The 21,596-nt window shown below is 33.1% G+C and overlaps 1 protein-coding gene across 4 annotated transcripts; it reads right to left on the reverse strand.

Annotated features, from left to right (window-relative positions):
* Positions 1-1,108: 1,108 nt before the first annotated feature.
* Positions 1,109-5,292, reverse strand: LOC107643587 (uncharacterized). 4 transcript variants are annotated; one of them, XM_088489046.1, is made up of 7 exons: positions 5,199-5,292; positions 3,852-4,205; positions 3,651-3,746; positions 3,294-3,512; positions 2,809-2,905; positions 2,029-2,091; positions 1,109-1,952 (listed from the first exon to the last, which is right to left on the reverse strand). In XM_088489046.1, the coding sequence occupies exons 2-7, from the start codon at positions 4,119-4,121 to the stop codon at positions 1,759-1,761; spliced, it is 939 nt and encodes a 312-aa protein (XP_088345172.1). In that variant the 5' UTR covers positions 4,122-4,205; positions 5,199-5,292; the 3' UTR covers positions 1,109-1,758. The 4 variants fall into 4 exon arrangements, 3 of the variants coding, with proteins under 3 accessions (XP_088345172.1, XP_088345174.1, XP_088345173.1); XR_015883771.1 differs by lacking the exon at positions 5,199-5,292 and having other exon boundaries at positions 2,029-2,740; positions 3,852-4,160; XM_088489048.1 differs by lacking the exon at positions 5,199-5,292 and having other exon boundaries at positions 1,316-1,902; positions 3,852-4,168.
* Positions 5,293-21,596: the final 16,304 nt, after the last annotated feature.

Raw genomic sequence — 21,596 nt, forward strand, 5'->3', positions numbered from 1 at the left:
TGAAGAGTGTGTGTAATGCCATAGAATGCATTGTTAGACACTTTTATGATAAAAGAGTTGGAAGGCTCGAGCGTATCCTTTTTCATCCCACAGAAGGGAAATTCAAGAAGCATATGAAGCATGTCTCTACTCAAATTGGACATGCTCTTCACATAAGATCAACCTACATAGACTGTATGACATGGATTTGGAATGCATTTGCTTATAAGCACGGGACATTGAGACACAAAATTATGTTTAGCGGACAAGAAATGAATATAGATATTGTGTCGTGAGATGCTGAATTAGTATATTCCGTAACCTTCTTGATAGGAAAGACACAAAAACACTAATAAGAGACACTAATTTTTTCATGTTTAGTTTCCAACCAGAAAATTCAAGCGCAAATAAAACGAAAGAATAGCACTAAACAATGCTCAAGGGGTTCTTGATTGACTTTTTGTATAGGTCTATGGATACGAACTTGGAGTTGTTAGAAATGGACCGGGGGCTAATGCGTACTTTGTTTAGTGAGTGCACAAGCTATGAATAGAATCAAAAAGTGTGGGTGGAGCAATTGAAATTTACAGTTTAAGATTCTGAGTTCCTTATTGATTCTGAGTTCCTTAGTGTACAGAACTCACGCTATCTCAGAAAGGAAGAAAAGATGCGATTGCAAATTTGGAAGGACGTGAGAAGGGAATGCCTATGGTCTCAACCAGTGTTACTGAGGATGAAACCAACTCTGACATTGAGCAACAAGCTCAAGTAAAGAGACAGAGGTAACAAAGGCGCCATCCTCGAATCAGCATATCACGAGTCTCAAACAGCAAATCGAATAGATGGGAGAACTCAATAAAAGATCGAAGGTTTGGGTAGTGAACTGAGAGCCATTGCTTGAAAAATTCAGTTTGTTATTGATGAATATACAAGAGAACTGGAGCACAAACCGTGGAAACCCATGTTTTCATGTGCCAGAGTCACTTTGTTATTGAACGGAAGTTGGATAGCATTGGGAGAAAGATTCAAGATTCCTCAAGAAGGATAAGGAAATGGTTTAGTGAAGTTTCAGACCGGAGCTGACTCGTTCGCTGCTGTTAACAGTTGCAGCAAAACAACTATCTCTTACCGTTAAAGACCAAAAGATCATTGGATTTGATGAGGATATAGAAGTTCAGATGGCTCATTTACATTCAGAAAAACAAATTGTTGCATCATTTCGATACTGGAATTCGAGATATGTGCAAAACAACACTAGCCAAATTTGTGTTTGACAATGATGCCATTAAAGATGCTTTATAGCAAGAAGAAGAAGATAGGTGGACAACACAACATATTAACCAAGCACGCAAGACTTTGTTGGGGAACAAAAGGTGTCTGTTAGGGACTTGGTATTATGGAATGCTCAAAGTCTCATATCGGGTAGTATAGGATGCTTGATGTAGAACCACTCATCAGCTAGCTTTTAAGGTGTGGTTTCCTACTTTTCTTAGATACTTAACAATGGTATTGGAGCCCGTCGTTGGTGCCATGGACGTCGGCTCAAACTTCCAAGTCTTGGATGAAATAAAAAAAATAAGTGTTGAAACCTATATTATGTTGTAAATGACGCAAAATAAGTGTCTCCTCCACCTCACTATTTTGAAACTGGAAAAACTTGATACGAAACATACTTCATGGTATAACTTCAGAAATTTGTGCTTGGTATAGATGTTGAGGAAGAGGAAGATTTAGTCCTTGATCGAAGCCATGTAGCTGGGCAGGTTGTGCCTTTCAGTGCTACTTGTATGCTATTCCATATATATGGGGGTTTATAAATGAAGCGTTAGACACAAATGCTGTCTTGAACTCAACACTTGAAAATCCAGCTTTGTATATGCTGTTTCCTGTATCTCTTGAAAGGTGGCACCCATCTGCAAGTATCTGCTGCAGAGGATCAATAAGTCGTTGGAAAAATTTGAGAGTTGTGCCATCTGTAAATCAAAGTTAACTAAAGTTGTTACTAAGCTATTTCGGTTTCCAAAGTGAATTTGGAAGTTGTGTACACACCTTTTGCAGCCAAGTGTTCGACAAACACATACTTTCCACCAGGTCGCAACACCCTCTTAACTTCTGCACAGAAAGCGAATTGGCGTTGGGGGATAACCCTTAAGTAACAAGTGTGTCAAGAATCAAGAACCAAAAATTATACAAAAGCTCAACCAGTTGAGTGAAGGACCCTCAATGATCTTTATATCTAGTAATCCAGTTTTTGCGCTAAAGTTCCCTCAAGCATACAACTTGGGACAAGTTCAATAGAATCAGTGACCAATTTCAATTAGTACCAATATCAGTCAGCAGAATTGGCCTTTTTCTTTCTAGCATTATGGTCTAAAGGATGATGAATTTGTGTCTTCAAATACAAGGGAATGCAAACACTAACATCTCAATCACTTTTTTACATTCAAAATTTATGTCTTCAATGCAAGGGAATGCAAACACTAACATCTCAATCACTTTTTATATTCAAAACCTTCTAAGAGTTTCCTCTACCTTTCTTGTTTCTTTTTCTTTTCTTAACACAAAAAAAAAAAAAAAAATCATGCAAAGCCGATAATAAATACTTTCCAAATTTTAGGCCAAACATTCAAAGTTCAAACAATCGTTTTAATGAGAAAATCCAAAATGCAGCTAATGAAGTATAATAATCACACAAGTAAACTAATAAGTACAGTGATGATTGAGTAAATACTCTTCTTTGCTGTAACTTGTAACCTCCTCTCTGCACCAAACAATAAAATCAATATATTTATTTGAGAAAAACACAGAAAGCTCTACAAGTTTCATTACCTTTTAATGCCAAATCAACATCTTTAACAGAACACAATACAAGCGTTCCAACGACTGCATCCACTGAAGCATCACTTAGTGGTATAGCCTCCCCAACCTAAGTAGACTCAACATTAAAGATAAAGTTCAATTAACAAATGCAGAACATAAACTAACATAACTAAACAGAACAAAGCATCAACATTAAGAGTGATGATTAGTTGATTCTTGTAGAAAAATGTGGAAAATTTTCTAAATAAATGGATGAAGTAAATTTACACCTTTTATCAAATGATGAGCATATAGCATTAACATTCAGCTTTGTAACTATATAGGCCATAATTGACACAAACCTAGAAAGCATTTCCATAAATATACTGTTTTGTGCTACTTTACCACAAACTAGTGCCGTTATCTTTTAGTGTATTCCACATTTAATATTCACTCCTTATGAGAACATTCCTCTTAAAGCAGTGCCTATAAGCCGATGAGAGAATGGTACATACAGCTTGAAAAAACTCGAAGTTTGAGAGCAGTAAGCCAGCCAATCTAGCCGAAGACCGAGCATATTTCTCCATCTTCGGGTTAGGATCAATGCCAACAACATGAACATCGGAATCGTTAGCATAATAACTGAGGTTAGGACCTGTTCCAATCCCAACCTCCAAGATTTTAAGAGCCTTCCCCTTCAAGTTACTTAAGACTTGTGACTTGTACTTTGCAACCTTAACACAAAAAAAAAATAAAAAAATAAAAAAAAAAAGAAGAAGAGAAATTCCCAAAACTTCAATCCAATTCAACAACAACAGCTTCATAATTCAATTCAATGGTAATTATTAAATGCAAAATGAAGAAATATAAACCTCAGCTTCATAAGACTTAGTAGCTGAATTCATAACCCAAGCATAGAACTCTTCATACCAATCTGGCTTTGGTGGATGAAACTGGTTAAGCACATCCTACAAAAAAGTAAGTTTTTTTTGGCAATCAAAACAAAAACCTCATCTTTTGACTTCTCTGTTAATTGTTGGGTCAACGGCACAAGTTAAATTGTTAATCGTTACCGCGTAATCGTAATCAGAATCTGAATTATTGGTGGCTCTGGAAGGTTTAATAGGGAAGAGTGTAGTTGCCAATGTTGCAGCTTCAACGAAGTGCCTTCTTCCACAGAAGAGGCACCGCCTTTTTGTGGTGAGTTGGGATGGCGCGGGCGAGTTGACCCGGCTGGACTCATTATTGATGTTGGAGCAGAGATAAGTTTTTGGAGTGCAGGGTACCAAAGAAGAAGAAGAAGAAGAAGGTGTTATAGAAACCGAGAGAGTATGAAAATTCATTTCTTTTGGGAATATAGAGATTAGAGAAGAAGGCAGTGGCTCAACAGTCAACAGTGACTCGGTGAGACTCTTAATAAGACAAGACTAGTTGGACCATAGTTGTCAGAATCGAATCGGTGATCGAACCGGTAAAATTATTGGGTCATTGGGTTATTGGTTTAACCGGTGGATCATTGGTCGAACCGATTAATCCGGTATAATTAAATAATTATGTAAAATTTAATTATTTTTTTTATTATAGGTATTTTTATTTTATTTTTATAAAAATAATTATCATTTTCAAATTTTAATACTTTATTAATTAATTTATATTTATTGTATTATTATATTATTATAAGTAAAAACTTACATACAGTTAATTTTCATGTGAAGTTGATATTTAAAAACAGTTAGATAATTTGACAAATTTAACTAAATATCATCTAACGATTTTTAACTATCAACTTCATATGAAGACAACTACATGTGAGTCTTTATTTATTATTATATACTACAAGTATAATAGATATCATGAAAAGAAAAAATAAATTATGATTAATAATTTTTTTAATCTTTTTAATATATATATATATATATATATATATATATATATATTAATAAAATTTATAGTTAAATAAAATATAATTGATTTAAAAATTAATGACTTTAAAATTAAAATTAATTGAATATAAGTAAATAGAAAATTGCTATATGTATTATAATTTGGATATGTATTAGTAAAAAGCAATGTAGCCTGGTGGTCAGATTATCTTTTTTGCAACCTTGGAGTGAGCAGTTTGAACCATATGAGAGCCATTTTGAAAAATTTTTCAACAACCACACAGCTTTGACACTTGGCATGCAGGAGCTTATGGAGAGCATGGTGGACTTGCAGAACCCAGATGCATCGTAGCTTCGCCTTCAGTTGGGACCAAACGGTTCGGTTCGGTTCGGTCCGGTTTTCACCAAATTTGGCCGGTTTTAGCCGGTTCGTTCCGTTCTCTTCCTTGAACGGTCCTAACCTCGGACCGGACCAGTATAGGGTACGGTTTACCAGTTTTTCGGTCAAATCGGTCTGTCCGGTCCAATTTTTACAACTATGAGTTGAACTAAACAGACAACAGTTTTTTTAAATTTGATATAAGGAGAGGAGATACAGGATATTCTTGCTTAAAATTTGTTATGGTTTTTCTTGAATCTTTTTAGAATAGTTTTGGTTAAAGTGAGTTAAACCCCAAAATGGTCTTTAAGATTGGCGTCGTGCACTAAAATCGTCTTTGAAATTTCAATTGCACTAATTACGTCCCTAAGATTGACAAAAATACATTACATTAGTCCTTGACCCATTTTTCATTGACGGCATGATGACATGGCTTGATGACGTGGCATGTTAGTGACACGTGTCACTCCATGATTTGGTCACGTGTAATGGTATGATGATGTGTTGACCAATGACACGTATGCTAACGTGGATGGTTGTGATATGTGTCACAATGCTATTTGGCCACATGTTTATTTGTGCCACGTGTCGCAACAGTATTCGTCCACATGTCATCCATTATGTCATCATTATAGATACTCCAAATTAGTCCCTCACTTTGCGTTAAGTGACTCATTTTAATCCCTGAAATTGAATGTCATGCACTAAACTAGTCCCTTCACCAGTTTTTTCTCATTTTTTTAAAAATTTAAAATTTTCAATATTTTAGATGCATTAATTTTAATTCTATTTTTTCACACATCATTAAATACAAGTGCTTTTATTAAAATTTTTAAAATTTTAGTTTTAATTATACAATTTTTTTCTATTATAATTTAACATTGGTAAATTTTGTAATATATAAGTATGTTATTATAAAAAAAAAAAATTATATAATTGATTAGACACATTTTTTATCAAAAACTAAAATACACATTTTTTTCTGGTTCTTATGAAATACACGTTTTCATTGTGTGTAAATGGACTAGACCGAAGGCACTTCAAACCATCACTACTATCTCCGACCTCTTCAGTCTAGACAAAAGAGGTCGGAGATGGTAGTGGGGGTGCTTGAGATATCTTCACGTCAACTCCAAGACAGCGGTTCAAGGTAACCCGCAAGAGAAAAAATATTTTATAAAAGCACTTGTATTTTAAATAACATGTGAAAAAATAGAATTGAAATTAATGGATTCAAAGATAATGATAATTTTGAATTTATAGAAAAAAAAGGAGAAAAAACTAGTGAAAGGACTAGTTTAGTGCTCGGCATTCAATTTTAGGAACTAAAATGAGTCACTTAACACAAAGTGAGGGACTAATTTGGTGCATCTACGATCATGACATAATGGATGACACGTGGACGAATACTGTTGCGACACATGGCACAAATAAACACGTGGCCAAATAGCATTGTGACACGTGGCGCAACCATCCATGTCAGCATGCCACATGTCACTGGTCAACACATCATCATACCATTACACGTGGCCAAATTATGGAGTGACACGTGTCACTAACATGCCACATCATCAAGCCATGTCATCACACCGTTAATAGAAAATGGGTCAAGGACTAACATGGTACATTTTTGTCAATTTCAGGGACGTAATTAGTGCAATTGGAATCTCAGGAACTATTTTAGTGCATGACACCAATCTCAGGGACAATTTTGATGTTTAACTCCGTTAAAGTTGTTATGTTGTATGGCTGGTTCTTATTGAGTGCAGCAGTCTAAAGTATAAGCCTAACTAGTAATAGTCAGTTGTAGCCCAATGAATCAATAGTAGCCCATCAGTTAATAGCCCTCAAGAATAGTTAACAAGTGTGGGTGTACAAAAAGGGATCAGTCTTGTTAGGGTTGTATGCATAATTCATTTTCACTTTGTAAACATTTTTCCTCATTCAATGAAAGGTTTCTCATTAATTCTTCAAGATTCTCTTTTCTTCCTTTTGCTACTGGTTCTTGTTTTCTTCATCACCTGTTCTTGCTGTTCTGTATTGCTTAGCTTTTAGCAATCTTTGTTTTTTTTTATGGTATCAGAGCTTCTGGTTTTTCATAACCATGGATGCATCTCTACATTCATCTAACAATTCACCTCCTGGGACCAATAACAACAACAATTCAAACCTTGAAAATTTGGCCAACAACAACAATAATCTTGCTAATCTCAATCCCTTTTCTTTCCCACCTCAGTTGTTCAACTCCCAATCTTTTACTCCGATTAGTGATAAATTAGGAGAAAGAAATTACAAAACTTGACAACAACAAGCATTGGCGGCAATTCGGGGTCAACTTTTAGAAAATCATCTCTATAAAGATCGTATTCCTCCCAGATTCACTACGATTGAAGATCAACAAAATGGAATCGAGTCATCAACGTATACCCAGTGGCTTTAAGATGATTATAATCTCTAGTCTTGGCTTCTAGCATCTATTGATCCTGTATTCAAAACCAAAATGGTTGGTTGCTCTTTTAGTCATGAAATTTGGGATAGAATTGAACAATATTTTGAGGAATCTACCACATACCGTGTTAAACAGCTCAAAGCACAGATAAAGATTATCAAGAAGCAAGGTTCAACAGCTTCTGAATATATTTCGAAAATTAAGGAGATTGCATATTCTTTAGCAGCTTTAGGCTCTCTTTTAACTATTGAAGAACATGTTGATGCACTGCTTGAAGGATTGAATGAAGAATATCAAGTTTTAATTCACACTGTCAATTCCAAGCGACAAAATTTCAGTCTTTGTGAGGTTGAAACTCAAATTTTAACCTTTGATGATATGCTTGATAAATTCCGAAAATCCACAACCTCTATGATTCAAGCTAATATCTCTCAGAGTTCATTTTCTTCCAATTCCAATCCAGGTCGTGATTTTGGAGGAAGAAGAGGTAGAGGTGGTAGGTTTTCACGAGAAGGCAGATCCTTTTTCAATCAGAATAGGCCACAATGCCAGGTATGTGGTAGATTTGGTCATATTGTTTGGCATTGTTTTAACAGATTCAACCAACATATACCTCCTCCATCACAAAATTCTCAAACTCCCTCTCCACCTCCTTCACCAATTCACCAAACTCTTCTATTCTGTCACAAGCCAGCACCTCTTCAACTACACCACCACCACCCCCTCCATCTTTTCATCATCCTACTGCCTACATAGCTGCTCCAGGATCTATTGCTGACTCCTCGTGGTAACCGATACTAGTGTTTCCCACCACATTACTCCTGATTCATCTTCGTTTATCACATCTTCAAATTACTCAGGCCTTGACCAAGTTCAGATTGGAAATGGCTCAGATTTGTATATATCTAAAATTGGTACTTCTTTATTCTATGCTTATGATTCTAATAGATATTTTAGATTACAACAATTAATTTATTCTCCAGAAATTACCAAAAATCTTATCAGTGTCTCCAAATTTGCTAAAGATAATGATGTTTATTTTCATATTTATGCTCCTGTGTATTTTGTTAAATGCCAGCAAACTGAAAAAGTGCTTCTTCAAGGACATAGACAGGGTGGCATTTACAAATTTTTCAATGTTACTGTTCCTAATTTTTCTCTAGATTCTTTACAACCTTGTGCTTTTCTTTCTTCCAAAGTTTCTTTGGACTTGTGGCATAAAAGACTTGGCCACACAGCCAAGAAAATTGTACTCACAATTCTATCAAGTTGTAATATTGACATGGACAAGAATGAAGATACTTTGTTTCCTGATGTGTGTGAAAACTGTATGCATGCTAAAATGCATAAATTGCCTTTTAATTCCTCACTTACTGTTCATAATGAACCTCTCCAACTTGTTTACTTTGATGTTTAGGGTCCAACACCGATTGTATCACACTTAGGATTTCGTTATTATGTTACCTTTATTGATGCATATTCTTGGTATACTTTTCTTTTTTTACTTGTCTCTGAATCTCAAGTTCTGTTAGTTTTCAAACAGTTTAAACAACAAATGGAGAATCTTACAAACCATAAAATAAAAGTTTTTCAGTCTGATAATAGTAGAGAATACACTTCTCATCAGTTCAGTCAACTCCTGGCCAATGAAGGTATTGTTCAAAAGTTTAGTTGTCCTTACACTCCAGAACAGAATGGTAGGACTGAGAGAAAACATAGGCACCTTATTGAAATGAGTCTTGCCATGTTATCTACAGCCTCTATGCCATTTATTTTTTGGGATGAGGCTGTTTTAATAGCTACTCACTTAATTAATTGCATCCCAACTCCAATTTTGGACAATAAATCTCCTTACGAGACCTTGTTTAACACTGTCCCTGATTATACTTCTCTAAGAGTTTTTGGTAGTAGCTGTTTTCCTCTTTTAAGGCCTTACAACAAAACAAAGTTAGATTTTAGATCTCATAAATGTGTCTTTCTTAGTTATGCCCCAAACTCAAAAGGCTACAAATGTCTTTCACCTTGTGGTAAACTTTATACCACAAGACATGTTCAATTTGATGAAACCTCATTTCCTTACAAGGAACTATTTGTTAAAACTGATAAGAATGGCTCTTTTAGAGATTCTGATAAATCTAGTTCTTTTAACCATTTTATTCCTAGTATAGGTTCTATTTTAGGCTCTCCATCTCATAGTTCTTCTATTTTGAATATTCAGTATACAAATCGTACTCCTAGAGATGTTAGTAGTAATAATCCAAGTACTCCTACTAATTCTAATTCCATACACTGTGTTATTAAAACACATCATATTCCCGTCTCTGGGATACAAATCTGCCCTCCACCTATTGACTCTAATAATAATAATAATAATAATAATAATAATAATAATAATAATAATAATAATAATAATAATTATGCACTCGTTCCTACATCTGCAGATGCTCTTATATCTTCTAAACCTCCAAATTAACATCCCATGCTCACCAGGTTTAAAACTGGAAATTCCAAACCCAAAGCTTTAATTAGTAATATTGATTTAAACATTTTACCTGAAACACTTCCTAAAACACCTAGTGCTGCATTAGCTATTCCTCATTGAAAAAGTGCTATGTTAGGAGTATGATACCTTAATCAGAAATCATACTTGGACACTTGTGCCAAAGATTCAAAATGCCAAAATCATTGGGTCAAAATGGGTCTTCACTATAAAAAGCTTCCGGATGGCACCATACAAAAGTACAAAGCCAGATTGATGGCTTAAGGCTTCCACCAATCTAAAGGCTTTAATTTTGAACAAGTGTTTAGTCCTGTTATTAGAGCTGCCACCTTTCGAATTGTGTTAAGTATAGCTTTATCTAAAGAATGGTCTATAAGAAAATTGAATTTTAATAATACTTTTCTTAATGGTGATTTACATGAAACTATATATATGCATCAACCTACTGGTTTCTCTCATGATTCTAACAGTTTAATGTGTAAATTAAATAAAGCCCTTTATGGCCTCAAGCAGGCTCCGAGAGAATGGTTCCTAAAGCTTAGCAATACTCTAAACAGGTTTGGCTTTGTTAGTACTAAGTCTGATACATCTTTATTCATTAAACATAGCTTTCACTATGTCATTTATATTCTATGTTATGTTGATGACATTATCATCACTGGTAATGATTCGAATGAAATTGATGTTATGATACAAAAGTTAAACAAGATTTTTACTCTAAAACACTTGGGAGAGTTATCTTATTTTCTTGGTATTGAGGTTCATGAAACTGAAATTGGACAGCTTCATTTATCCCAAGCTAAATATATTAAAGACCTACTGTCTAAATTAGGAATGAGTACGGCAAGTGCTATGCCTACTCCTATGATCTCTTTGTAGTTACTGTCTACAGGTTCAAAACAATTTGAGGATCCAAAACTCTTCAGATCTGTTGTAGGTACATTGCAATATGTTACCATCACTAGGCCTGACCTGAGTTTTGCTGTGAGAAAAGTTTCTCAATTCATGCACAGCCCTTTACTTGCTCACTGGAAGGCTGTGAAGAGGATTTTAAGATACCTTCAAGAAACACAAGAACATGGTTTTCTCTTGCATAAATGCAACAACTATAGGTTGTATGGTTTTTCTTATTCTGACTGGGCAGCAGATTTAGAGGATCGGAGGTCTGTTTCGGGTTATTGTGTCTTCTTCGGAACTAATTTGGTTACTTGGTCTTGTAGGAAACAAACAACTATAAGTAGATCTTCAACTGAGGTAGAATTTCTAAGCCTGGTAGCCTGTGAAGAAGAGATTATATGGGTGAAGAATTTGCTGTCTGAGTTGATGATTGCATTGACTACTGTTCCATCAATATTTTTTGACAATTTAAGCACTGTTTTGCTCACTGAAAATCCAATCTTACATGACAAAACGAAGCATTTTCAGTTAGATATCCAAGTTGTTCGAAAAAAGATCAACAACAAGTCATTACAAGTTGTACATATTCCTGGAATTGAATAAGTTGTTGACATTTTAACAAAACCTTTGTCAGCAACCAGTTATGAGAGGCTCAAAGACAAGCTCAGAGTTGTTCCAAGGAGCAACTTGAGCTTGAGGGGGAGTATTGAGTGTAGTAGTCCAAAGTACAAGCCTAACTAGTAATAGTCAGCTGCAGCCCAATGAATCAATAGCAGCCCATTAGTTAATACCCCTCAAGAATAGTTAACAAGTGTAGGTGTACAAAAAGGAATCAATTTTGTTAGGGTTGTATGCATAATTCATTTTCACTCTGTAAACATTTTTCCTCATTCAATAAAAGGTTACTCCAATAATTCTTCAAGATTCTATTTTCTTCCTTTTGCTACTGGTTCTGGTTTTCTTCATCACCTGTTCTTGTTGTTCTGTATTGCTTAGCTTTTAACAATCTTCCTTTTTCTTTTAGTTCTACTATGAAAAAAATATAATGTGGTCTTTTAAGAACTTGGGAGGTTTTATTAAATAAAGAAGTTGGAGGGGTTGATTCAAAATCCCTTTTTAACTAAACAATTTTAAAAACAAACTGACTATGAATAAAACTTTCATAAAATAAAATTATTTAACTACAAAAATTTCACTAAAAATAAAATTACTACATTTACAATAACTAATTATTATTATTATTATTATTATTATTATTATTATTATTATTATTATTATTATTATTACAAATACTACGTAATAGTAAACTTTTCTTAACTATTTCAAAAAATAATTTAATTTAAACGGGTTACATTAATTTATTTTTACACAAAAAAATTCGATTTATCAAATAAAAAAGATTTTAACATTTCTTTGTTACATAACAAGTATATAAATTATTAATTTTCTTAAAAGTTATACAACAAAAGCTTATGAAAAATATAGTAAAAAATGTTCTCGTACAAAATTTTTTAGTGGCATAATTATTTTTAAATAATAAATTTCAGTATTTTGTATAAAAATATATATTGATTATTTATTATTCTTGCATTAACTTGGTGATACAAAAATATAAAAAGAAAATTTTCTAAACTCTAAACCCTAAATCCTAAATTTTAAAACATAAACGCCAATTCCTAAAACCTAAAACCTTGACCTTAAACCTTAAATTTTAAACATAAACTATCATTTTTAATACTCTCAATCCTAAATCTTAAACCCTAAACCCTAAACTATCATTTCTAATTCTTTAACCCTTGCACCATAAATTCTAAACTCTAAATTCCAAACTCTAAAATCGTAAGACATAAAATCCTAAACTCTAATTCCTAAATACTCAACCATAAATTCTAAACTATTAACTATAAACCTTAAACCTTAAATACTAATTATAATATAAAAATATTTTAATATTTATAATAACATTAACATCTAATTAGATGTTAAAAAAAATTTTATATATTATAATACATATATGAAAGTAAATTATTTTAAAATTTATTTATTTTTCTCATAATAATAAAATTATAACATATTAAATAAATTCTTTAAAACGATTATATTTTATTCACCAATATATATATATATATATATATATATATATATATATATATATATATATATATATATATATATATATATTTGTTCGAATTGATCAACTTAAAATATATATTCGTGTAAACTTTTTTTAAATACATAAATCATAAAGATTTAAATTCTAAATTATAAATCCTAAAATTCTAAACTATCATTTTCAATACTCTAAATTCTGGACTCTAAATTTTAAATTATGAATCCAAAATCCTACACCATAAATTTTTTACGCTTAATCCTAAATCATAACCCCTCAACCATAATCTCTAATTCCTCACCTCTAAATCTTCTAATATGATAGATACATATTAAATCATGAATTTGTCTATGGAAAAAAATTAATATGGTGTAATAGGATGTGAAAATAAAATTACATCAAATAATTTTAAAGTGTACAAAAATATAGGAACTATTTTTAACGATAGTAGTAGAGTAGATGGATTTAAATTTTAAAATCTTGAATTTAATAAAAAAATAAAATATGGCATTGTCTGTGATAAACATAAATTTAGTAAAATCAATTTATAAAAAATATTATACATATCGAATTTAAATAAAAAATAATTATTTATGCCTTTATCTTTTTATAGAGTTTATTTTTTATGTATTAATAGTGTAAAATATTTTATACATAGTCTAATCATATTCATTGTTTTAAAAGACCATTCACGTAATCAAAATAAAATTAAGTTATTTTTGTTGATATGACGTTATATATCTGAATGTATGAATAAAATTGCTTTTACACTGATAGTAAATTAAAATTAAATTATTTTTATGTTGACAAAAAAAAATTGGTAAATATTTACTTTGCTTTATTTTATTAGCAAAAGAAAATATATAATTAATTTAATTATTCTTTTGACAAAATTATTAACTAAAGTAAATATCAAATTTAAAACCATTATTTATAAACAGTGTAGTTTATATATATTGATAAGTCACAAGAAGATGAACACACAAATTATAGTAACTACATATATTATGAGTAATACAAATAATAAAAATATAGTTCGTACAATTCAATTAATTAAGTAAATATACTCTAGCATTTAAATTTTTAATATATTTAAAAATAAAAAAATAAAACCTTTTTTGATTTTATAAAAAATATCAGGTGAACAAATTATTTTTGTAATAAAGTCTAATTAAGTTTCTTTTCTTCTTATGTTTTTTGTTTTTCTCTATTTTTTTCTTCAACTAATTTTTTTTATCAATTTTTAAGGTTGCGTTTGTCTATAGACATATGACACTGAAACAGGAACACAAAAATACAAAATCGTATTTGGCAGATGAGATATGGATAGAGACATTGTGTCTAAAGATACTGAATTAGTATATTTTGTGTCTATCCTGATAGGAGGATACAAAGACATTAACAAGAGATACAACTTATTTTTTATTTTTTATTATTTTTATTAATTTTTTATAATTATATTTTTTATTATTATATTTTTCTTTCCAAATTTTTTAAATAAAAAAATGAGAATAATTTAGACTTTTATAAATTCTCCTAGTTTATCACTAAATAAAATACAACAATACAAATTTTCATGTCTCTATCTTTTGTGTCTTGTTCTCAATATCTTATTTTATCCTATTTTCAAAACTAAACGCAGCTAACCTATTAGACCAATTTAATTAAACTTAATTACCGAAATACTTTTGTTATATAATATCACCGTTAGATTAATATAGTAATTGAAGACAAATGAACATATAGTAATTGAAGACAAATGAACTATACATATATTATTCACAATCTAATTTTAGTCATTTTAAAATTAAAAAAATAATATGTTAATCTTTTTAAAATTACATTCAAATTTGTCTATAATATAAATAAATATAATGAATCCTAAAACATGCTCCTTAAATAATTGTTATATATTTTGGCTGAAATTAATACTTTATTGAAATAATATATATAATAAAGGATTATTATTATTATTATTATAGTAGACACTTTGCTGGGGAGTTTTTTTTTCTTGTTTATACTTTGCTTTATAGTTATCAAAATCGAACCGGTAATTGACCGGTGAAGCTATTGGGTCACTGGGTTAGTGCTTTAACCGATGGGTCAGTGATCGAACCGTTTGACCCGATAATAATTAAACAAATATATAAAACTATAATACAATGTTCATTGAAAAATAAAAATTAGTGTTTAATATTTCATATTATTTAAATTTAAATAAATTATATATAAACTTCATTAGCTCGTTGCTTTAATGTGATATGTATAATTTATATAAATTATTATCTTTTAATTTAAAAGGTCTAATCTAAAAAAAATTAAAAAAAAGTTACATATAGATAAAATTAAAAGTGAAAATAATTTGTTGATAAAAAAATAAGAAACAATCAAAATTTTAAAAAAGAATTAAACATATATAAGTTGAATTACATGAGTAAACATGTGAGGCTCAAATTATTCTAATAAAATATGAACTAATGTAAGGTTGTAAGTTTGGAGTATTACTCATGTGAACTTGTTTATTATATATTCTATTATTAGCATACAACAGAGTAAGAGATTGTCTGGCTTAGTGGTAAAAGAACTGTACTGTGATTCATCATCATACTGTGGAGGCGCGCGGGTTAACGGCCCGAACTGCACTGTTGAACCGTTTGATTTTCAACGAATTTGACTACCGTTGACTGGGTTAATTACTGAAGCGGTCTAATAGTAAAACCGAACTAGACAGACCATCGGTTCATCAGTTTTTTAGTCGAATCGGCCGGTCCAGTCCGATTTTTAAAATTATTACAAATTTTAGGTGAAAACATAAATTTACAAACTAACTTGTACGATTGAATTACAACCACATATTTAGAATCATTTTAAAGAGTCATTTAAGGATCACTTTATACTTTTCTCACCATAGCCAAATCCATGTTGTTTGAAACTTACTATTTTTTTTAGGTGATTGTTATGGTGCTTAAGTGTGTGTTTGGATTATTAACAAAAGTAAAAATTAAAAACAAAAGACATTAACAAACAAGAAAAATAAACACCTAGATATTAACAAAAATAACCAAACAACCAAAAAGTAAGATATTTACACTATCAACATATTTACAACAACCAAAAGATAGCACTCAATTACGTCCCCGGCAATGGCGCCAAAAACCTGACATTATGAGAATTATCATTGATTCGGAATTTCTCAAAATAAGAATCTATTCGTTGCAAGTATAGCTAAATCAACAACTAACTCTCAACATCAAAGTTTAGTTTTTTTCCAATTCAAAACAAATAAACCGAGAGTCTTTCAACCTCGGGTCGTTCTTCCTTGGATGCAATTGGAAGTGCTACGCTTTCGGTTGTGAAGGAAAAAAGGGGTTTTGAATCAAAGAATGAAATATTAAAAGAACTAAGAAATAAAAGAACTAAGGAATGATCAAAATTGGAAATTAATGCAATAAAAAGGCAAACAAAGTCAAAACTAGTGAAAATGCTATAAATGCAATAAAGAGCCTTGACTTGAGAATAAGAGGGCCCAAGGAATCCTATCATTGCCATAACCACAACTATGATAACTATAATGAGTCAATCTCACTTAGTCTACCCCTAACATCGAGGAGTAAGTCAAGCAAGCATAATTGACCTTAATCCATAAGTCCTAGCTAACTTATCAAACTAGTTGATAAAAAGCTAGCGTCAATGGAAACAAGAGTCAACTAACTACCCAAGAATTACCACAAATGTCGAACATTATGACTCTAGTATCCTAGGAACTCAATCCCAAGCCAAGGTGTGAAAATCTACTCAAAACTCATAATTGGTATTTTCACAAACACCTTGTGTGCATAAAAGTAAAACATGGAAAATTGCAAGAAAAAATAGAAAACTATAACCAACAATCAACAATATCAACAAGAGACAAGCAATCAAGCATAAAGAAAGCTTAAGATATGAAATTCATTAATCAAAACTTCAAAAAACTCAAAATTGCAAATATGAATAAAGTAACTTGAACCATAGGAAAATAAAAGTAAAGACAATGTAATTAAAGAAGAAATTGAGAGTACTAACAATTAAAGAAGCAAAATCCAAAAGAAAAACTTGCTATAAAATGCTACAATGGAGATGGAAATGAAACCCTAAGAGAGAAATTCTACACTACTCCTACTCCTACTCCTATGGAAGCTTCCTAATTCTAATTCTACCTAATGAAAACCTAATGCTAACTAATGTGTTGATATCTCCTTCATATAGCACTTCAATTCAGCCTTAAGCCTTCAAAAATTGGGCCAAAAGCCCTCAGAAATCGCGCAGCACGTGTTTCATTAATGAAACCATGTGCAGGGTCCTGTGCGTATGCACAGATGTCTGCGTACGCACACTTTGCTGAAAGTCCACCTGTGCATACGCACAAAGGGTTGTACGCATGGACACATACAAATTCTTTCTTGTGCGTACGCACGCGTACTTGTGCGCACGCACACTTGTCTGTGTGTGCTTTTCCTTGTTTCTTCATGTGTTCTCCCTTGTACATGCTTTCTTCCACTTTTGCCTAGCCAATCTTGGCAAAATGACCTGAAATCACTCATAAAACATATCACGGCATCGAATGACATGAAAGTGGAATTAAAAATCACTAATTTAGGCACAAAACGCACGTTTTCACATTTAGGTCCAAATTGGGGAGATAATACAAAAGTATGCTATTTTGGTGTTTAAGTGTGAGTTTATGTGATGAAATCCATTCAAATCAAACTAAAATATATCGGAAAATATAGACTCATTAACCTCCCCTCTCCCCCCCCCCCCCAAAAAAAATAGAAAACCTCTGGGGAGCCGAGTATTAACGACAAGGACTTTGACGGGTTTGCTTGGAGTGAGAGGAACATCTTGCCCTATAGCTAGATAGCCATGGATGACGTGCCTATCCAAAATCATCTCAACCATATGGCGCGTAATTGTATCTATATGGCGGGGGTGAGTACCCCTCTGGCTAAGGAGCTAAGGAAGACCCCTATCCACGCCACCCAGGCATTCCTTGACTCTGCTCGAGCTGAGGCAGAGAGAGTGAGTGGCTTGAGGTCGGAGTTGGAGAAGGAAAATGCCAAGCTGAAATCCGATCTAGAGAATGCTCGTGCCCAAGTAGTGAAAGCCGAGGCCACAGTGTCAATGGCAAAGGAGATAAAGGAAAAGGCTGAGGAAAGCTACTTCCGGACCTATGGAGAGTTAATTGATGTTCGGGAGGAGCTGAAGAATGCCCAGGATGATTGATGCATGAGCATCTTTTCTCTATTTTCTGTTTATTTTAGACACAAATTTATTGAGTTTTAATTTAATTTTATTGTTTGAGACCTCTTTGGATGCTACTTTGAGTTGCTTTACTGTTTTAAGTATTTCAGGTGAAGTTCGGATCGGTTTGGCAGAGTTTGTGCACAAGAAAATAGAAGAGTTTGGATGTTGCCAAGCTGGCGCTAAACGCGGACTTGGGCGTTTAGTGCCAGCAACTCTGAAATGTAAGGGAGCTCTCTGCCCATTAGGGTACTAAACACCAAGCCTGGTGTTTAGTGCCAACCAGTCAAAATTGAAAGAGGAGTTTCTGCCCCCCAGGGCATTAAACACCGAATCTGACGTTTAGCGCCAGCAATGCGGATCCACTATTCACCAAAGGAGCATTTTTTTAGTTGGATTTAGTTTTTAATTATTTTATTCTATTTTATTTTAGTTATTTTTATTTAGAAACAAAATCTCTTAGCTTTAGAATTTATTTTTTTTTAATTTTAATTTCAAATCAAACTAGGTTAGATATAAAAGGAAAAAGAGGTAGTCCTTCGGGAGGATCTTCTCTCTTAAGCACTTTCACATTTTCTGAACCCTAATTTTCTCTCTGAGTTATGAGCCATTAAATCTCCTTGGTTAAGGTTATGAGCTCTGTTTATTTCTATGGATTAACACTATTATCATTCTATTTTAATTAATATATTGATTCAATTTCAAGTATTACTTTCGTTCTTCATCTTATGAATCTGGGTATATCGAAAGAACAACCCTTATTCTATATGCATTCTTGTTGATTCTTGGAAAAGTTATCTCACTTGAATACTAGCTTAAAAGTAAATTCCTCATAAACTGCTAATTACTTGGACTTAACGTGATACGTGACATATAATCATTTTATATTTGGGTAATTAGAATTTTTGTGGCCAATAAACTAAAATTGAACCTAACCCTCTAATCTATATTAAGTGACCAAGGAATTGGCGGTTGATTAGGTTAGAGGAGACTAAATCACTAAGGGATTAGGGTTTAGTCAATTACAGTTTACCATGAAATGAATCTTGCGTGATTAAAATAGTTAGTAAGAAAACTTAATCCGGAAGAATAAATAACCCTGAAACCTTAACTGTTTTCTCACATATATTTCACACTGATTCTACTACTCGCTTGTCTCACTCTCTGCGTTAGTATTTTAATGCTTTCGAACCTCAAAACACCATTTTTTGCCTACCTAACTAAGTGGTTCATTCGACCATTGTTGCTTACTCCATCAATTCTCGTGGGATCGACCCTCACTCATCTGAGGTATTACTTGGTACGACCTGGTGCACTTGTCGGTTAGTTTGTGGACTTTAAATTTTGCATCAATGATCATGCCAACCTCCAGGAGCATGTGGTCGGGGGAATGAACGAGATGTTTGAGAACTTGAAAGCTCAAGTTCAAGTTCTTGCCCCCGACCTAGATGTTTCCCTGTTCAGCATGGATGACGTTGTCGTTGATGGGAAGATCGTACCAGCTCCTGATGAGGATGAGGGGCCTCCTCTCAACCTGAAGACTTCTACTCCTCAGGCCAGCCAAACTTCTGAGGTCCAGCCTGAGGTCGTTGGTGCACGAATTGTAAATCACACTTTTCACAACTCGTACCACTAACCAGCAAGTGCACTGGATCGTCCAAGTAATACCTTACGTGAGTAAGGGTCGATCCCACGGAGATTGTCGGCTTGAAGCAAGCTATGGTTATTTTGTAATTCTTAGTCAGGAAATTAATAATAAAAATGGTTGGGTTTATGAGAAGTAATTAACATAAAATAAATAATACTTGTTATGCAGTAATGGAGAACAGATTAAGATTTTGGAGATGCTCTGTCTTCTGAATCTCTGCTTTCCTACTGTCTTCTTCTTCACGCATGCAGGTCTCCTTCCATGGCAAGCTATATGTTGGTGGATCACCGTTGTCAATGGCTACCATCCATCCTGTTAGTGAAAATGGTCCAAATGCACTGTCACCGCACGGCTAATCATCTCTCACTCATATTGGAATAGAATCCGTTGATTCTTTTGCGTCTGTCACTACGCCCAACACTCGCGAGTTTGAAGCTCGTCACAGTCATCCCTTCCCAGATCCTACTCAGAATACCACAGACAAGGTTTAGACTTTCTGGATCTCAGGAATGGCCGCCAATAATTCTAGCATATACCACGAAGACTCTGATCATGAACCAGGAGGCTAAGAGATACACACTCAAGCTAGTGCAGATAGAACGGCAGTGGTTTTCAGGCTCACGTTCATAGGTGAGAATGATGATGAGTGTCACGGATCATCACATTCTTCAGGGTGAAGTGCGAGTGAATATCTTAGAATAGAAACAAGCGTGATTGAATGAAAAATAGTAGTAATTGCATTAATTCATCGAAACACAGCAGAGCTCCTCACCCCCAACCATGGGGTTTAGAGACTCATGCCATCAGAAATACAATGTGAAGTGTAAAAATGTCATGAGGTACATAGTAAGTCTCTAAAAGTTGTTTTTATACTAAACTAGTAGCTAGGGTTACAGAAAATAAGTAACTAAGTGCAGATAGTGCAGAAATCCACTTCCGGGGCCCACTTGGTGTGTGCTTGGGCTGAGCATTGAGCTTTACACGTGTAGAGGCTTCTCTTGCAGTTAAACGCCAGGTCGCAGCCTGTTTGTGGCGTTTAACTCTGGTTTGTAACCTATTTCTGGCGTTTAACTTCAGAATAGGGCAGGAAGTTGGCGTTTAAATGCCAGTTTGCATCGTCAAAACTCGGGCAAAGTTTGAACTATTATATATTTCTGAAAAGCCCTGGATGTCTATTTTCCAACGCAATTGAGTTTGAGCCAATTGGGTTTCTGTAGCTCCAGAAAATCTATTTCGAGTGCAGGGAGGTCAGAATCCACCAGCATCTGCAGTTCTTTTTCAGCTATTGAATCAGATTTTTGCTCAGGTCCCTCAATTTCAGCAAGAAAATACCTGAAATCACAGAAAAACACACTAACACATAGTAAAGTCCAGAAATGTGATTTTTTCATAAAAACTAATAAAAACATAGTAAAAACTAACTAAATTATACTAAAAACTACCTAAAAACAATGCCAAAAAGCGTATAAATTATCCGCTCATCACAACACCAAACTTAAATTGTTGCTTGTACCCAAGAAACTGAAAATCAAATAGGATAAAAAGAAGAGAATATACTATAAATTTCAAAATATCAATGAAACTTAGCTCCAATTAGATGAGCGGGACTAGTAGCTTTTTGCCTCTGAACAGTTTTGGCATCTCACTTTATCCTTTGAAGTTCATAATGATT

This window comes from Arachis ipaensis, chromosome B5 (genome assembly GCF_059453495.1).
Source record: "Arachis ipaensis isolate K30076 ecotype BB chromosome B5, ASM5945349v1, whole genome shotgun sequence".
Classification (NCBI taxonomy): domain Eukaryota; kingdom Viridiplantae; phylum Streptophyta; class Magnoliopsida; order Fabales; family Fabaceae; genus Arachis; species Arachis ipaensis.

Excerpts from the sequence above, each read along its gene's own strand:
- LOC107643587 (XM_088489046.1), bottom strand. The coding sequence starts at position 4,121 with ATGAATTTTCATACTCTCTCGGTTTCTATAACACCTTCTTCTTCTTCT. Across the intron at positions 3,513-3,650 it reads CTAAGTCTTATGAAGCTGAG|GTTGCAAAGTACAAGTCACA; the intron begins GTTTATATTTCT and ends TTTTGTGTTAAG. Across the intron at positions 2,906-3,293 it reads ACTTCGAGTTTTTTCAAGCT|GTTGGGGAGGCTATACCACT; the intron begins GTATGTACCATT and ends GAGTCTACTTAG.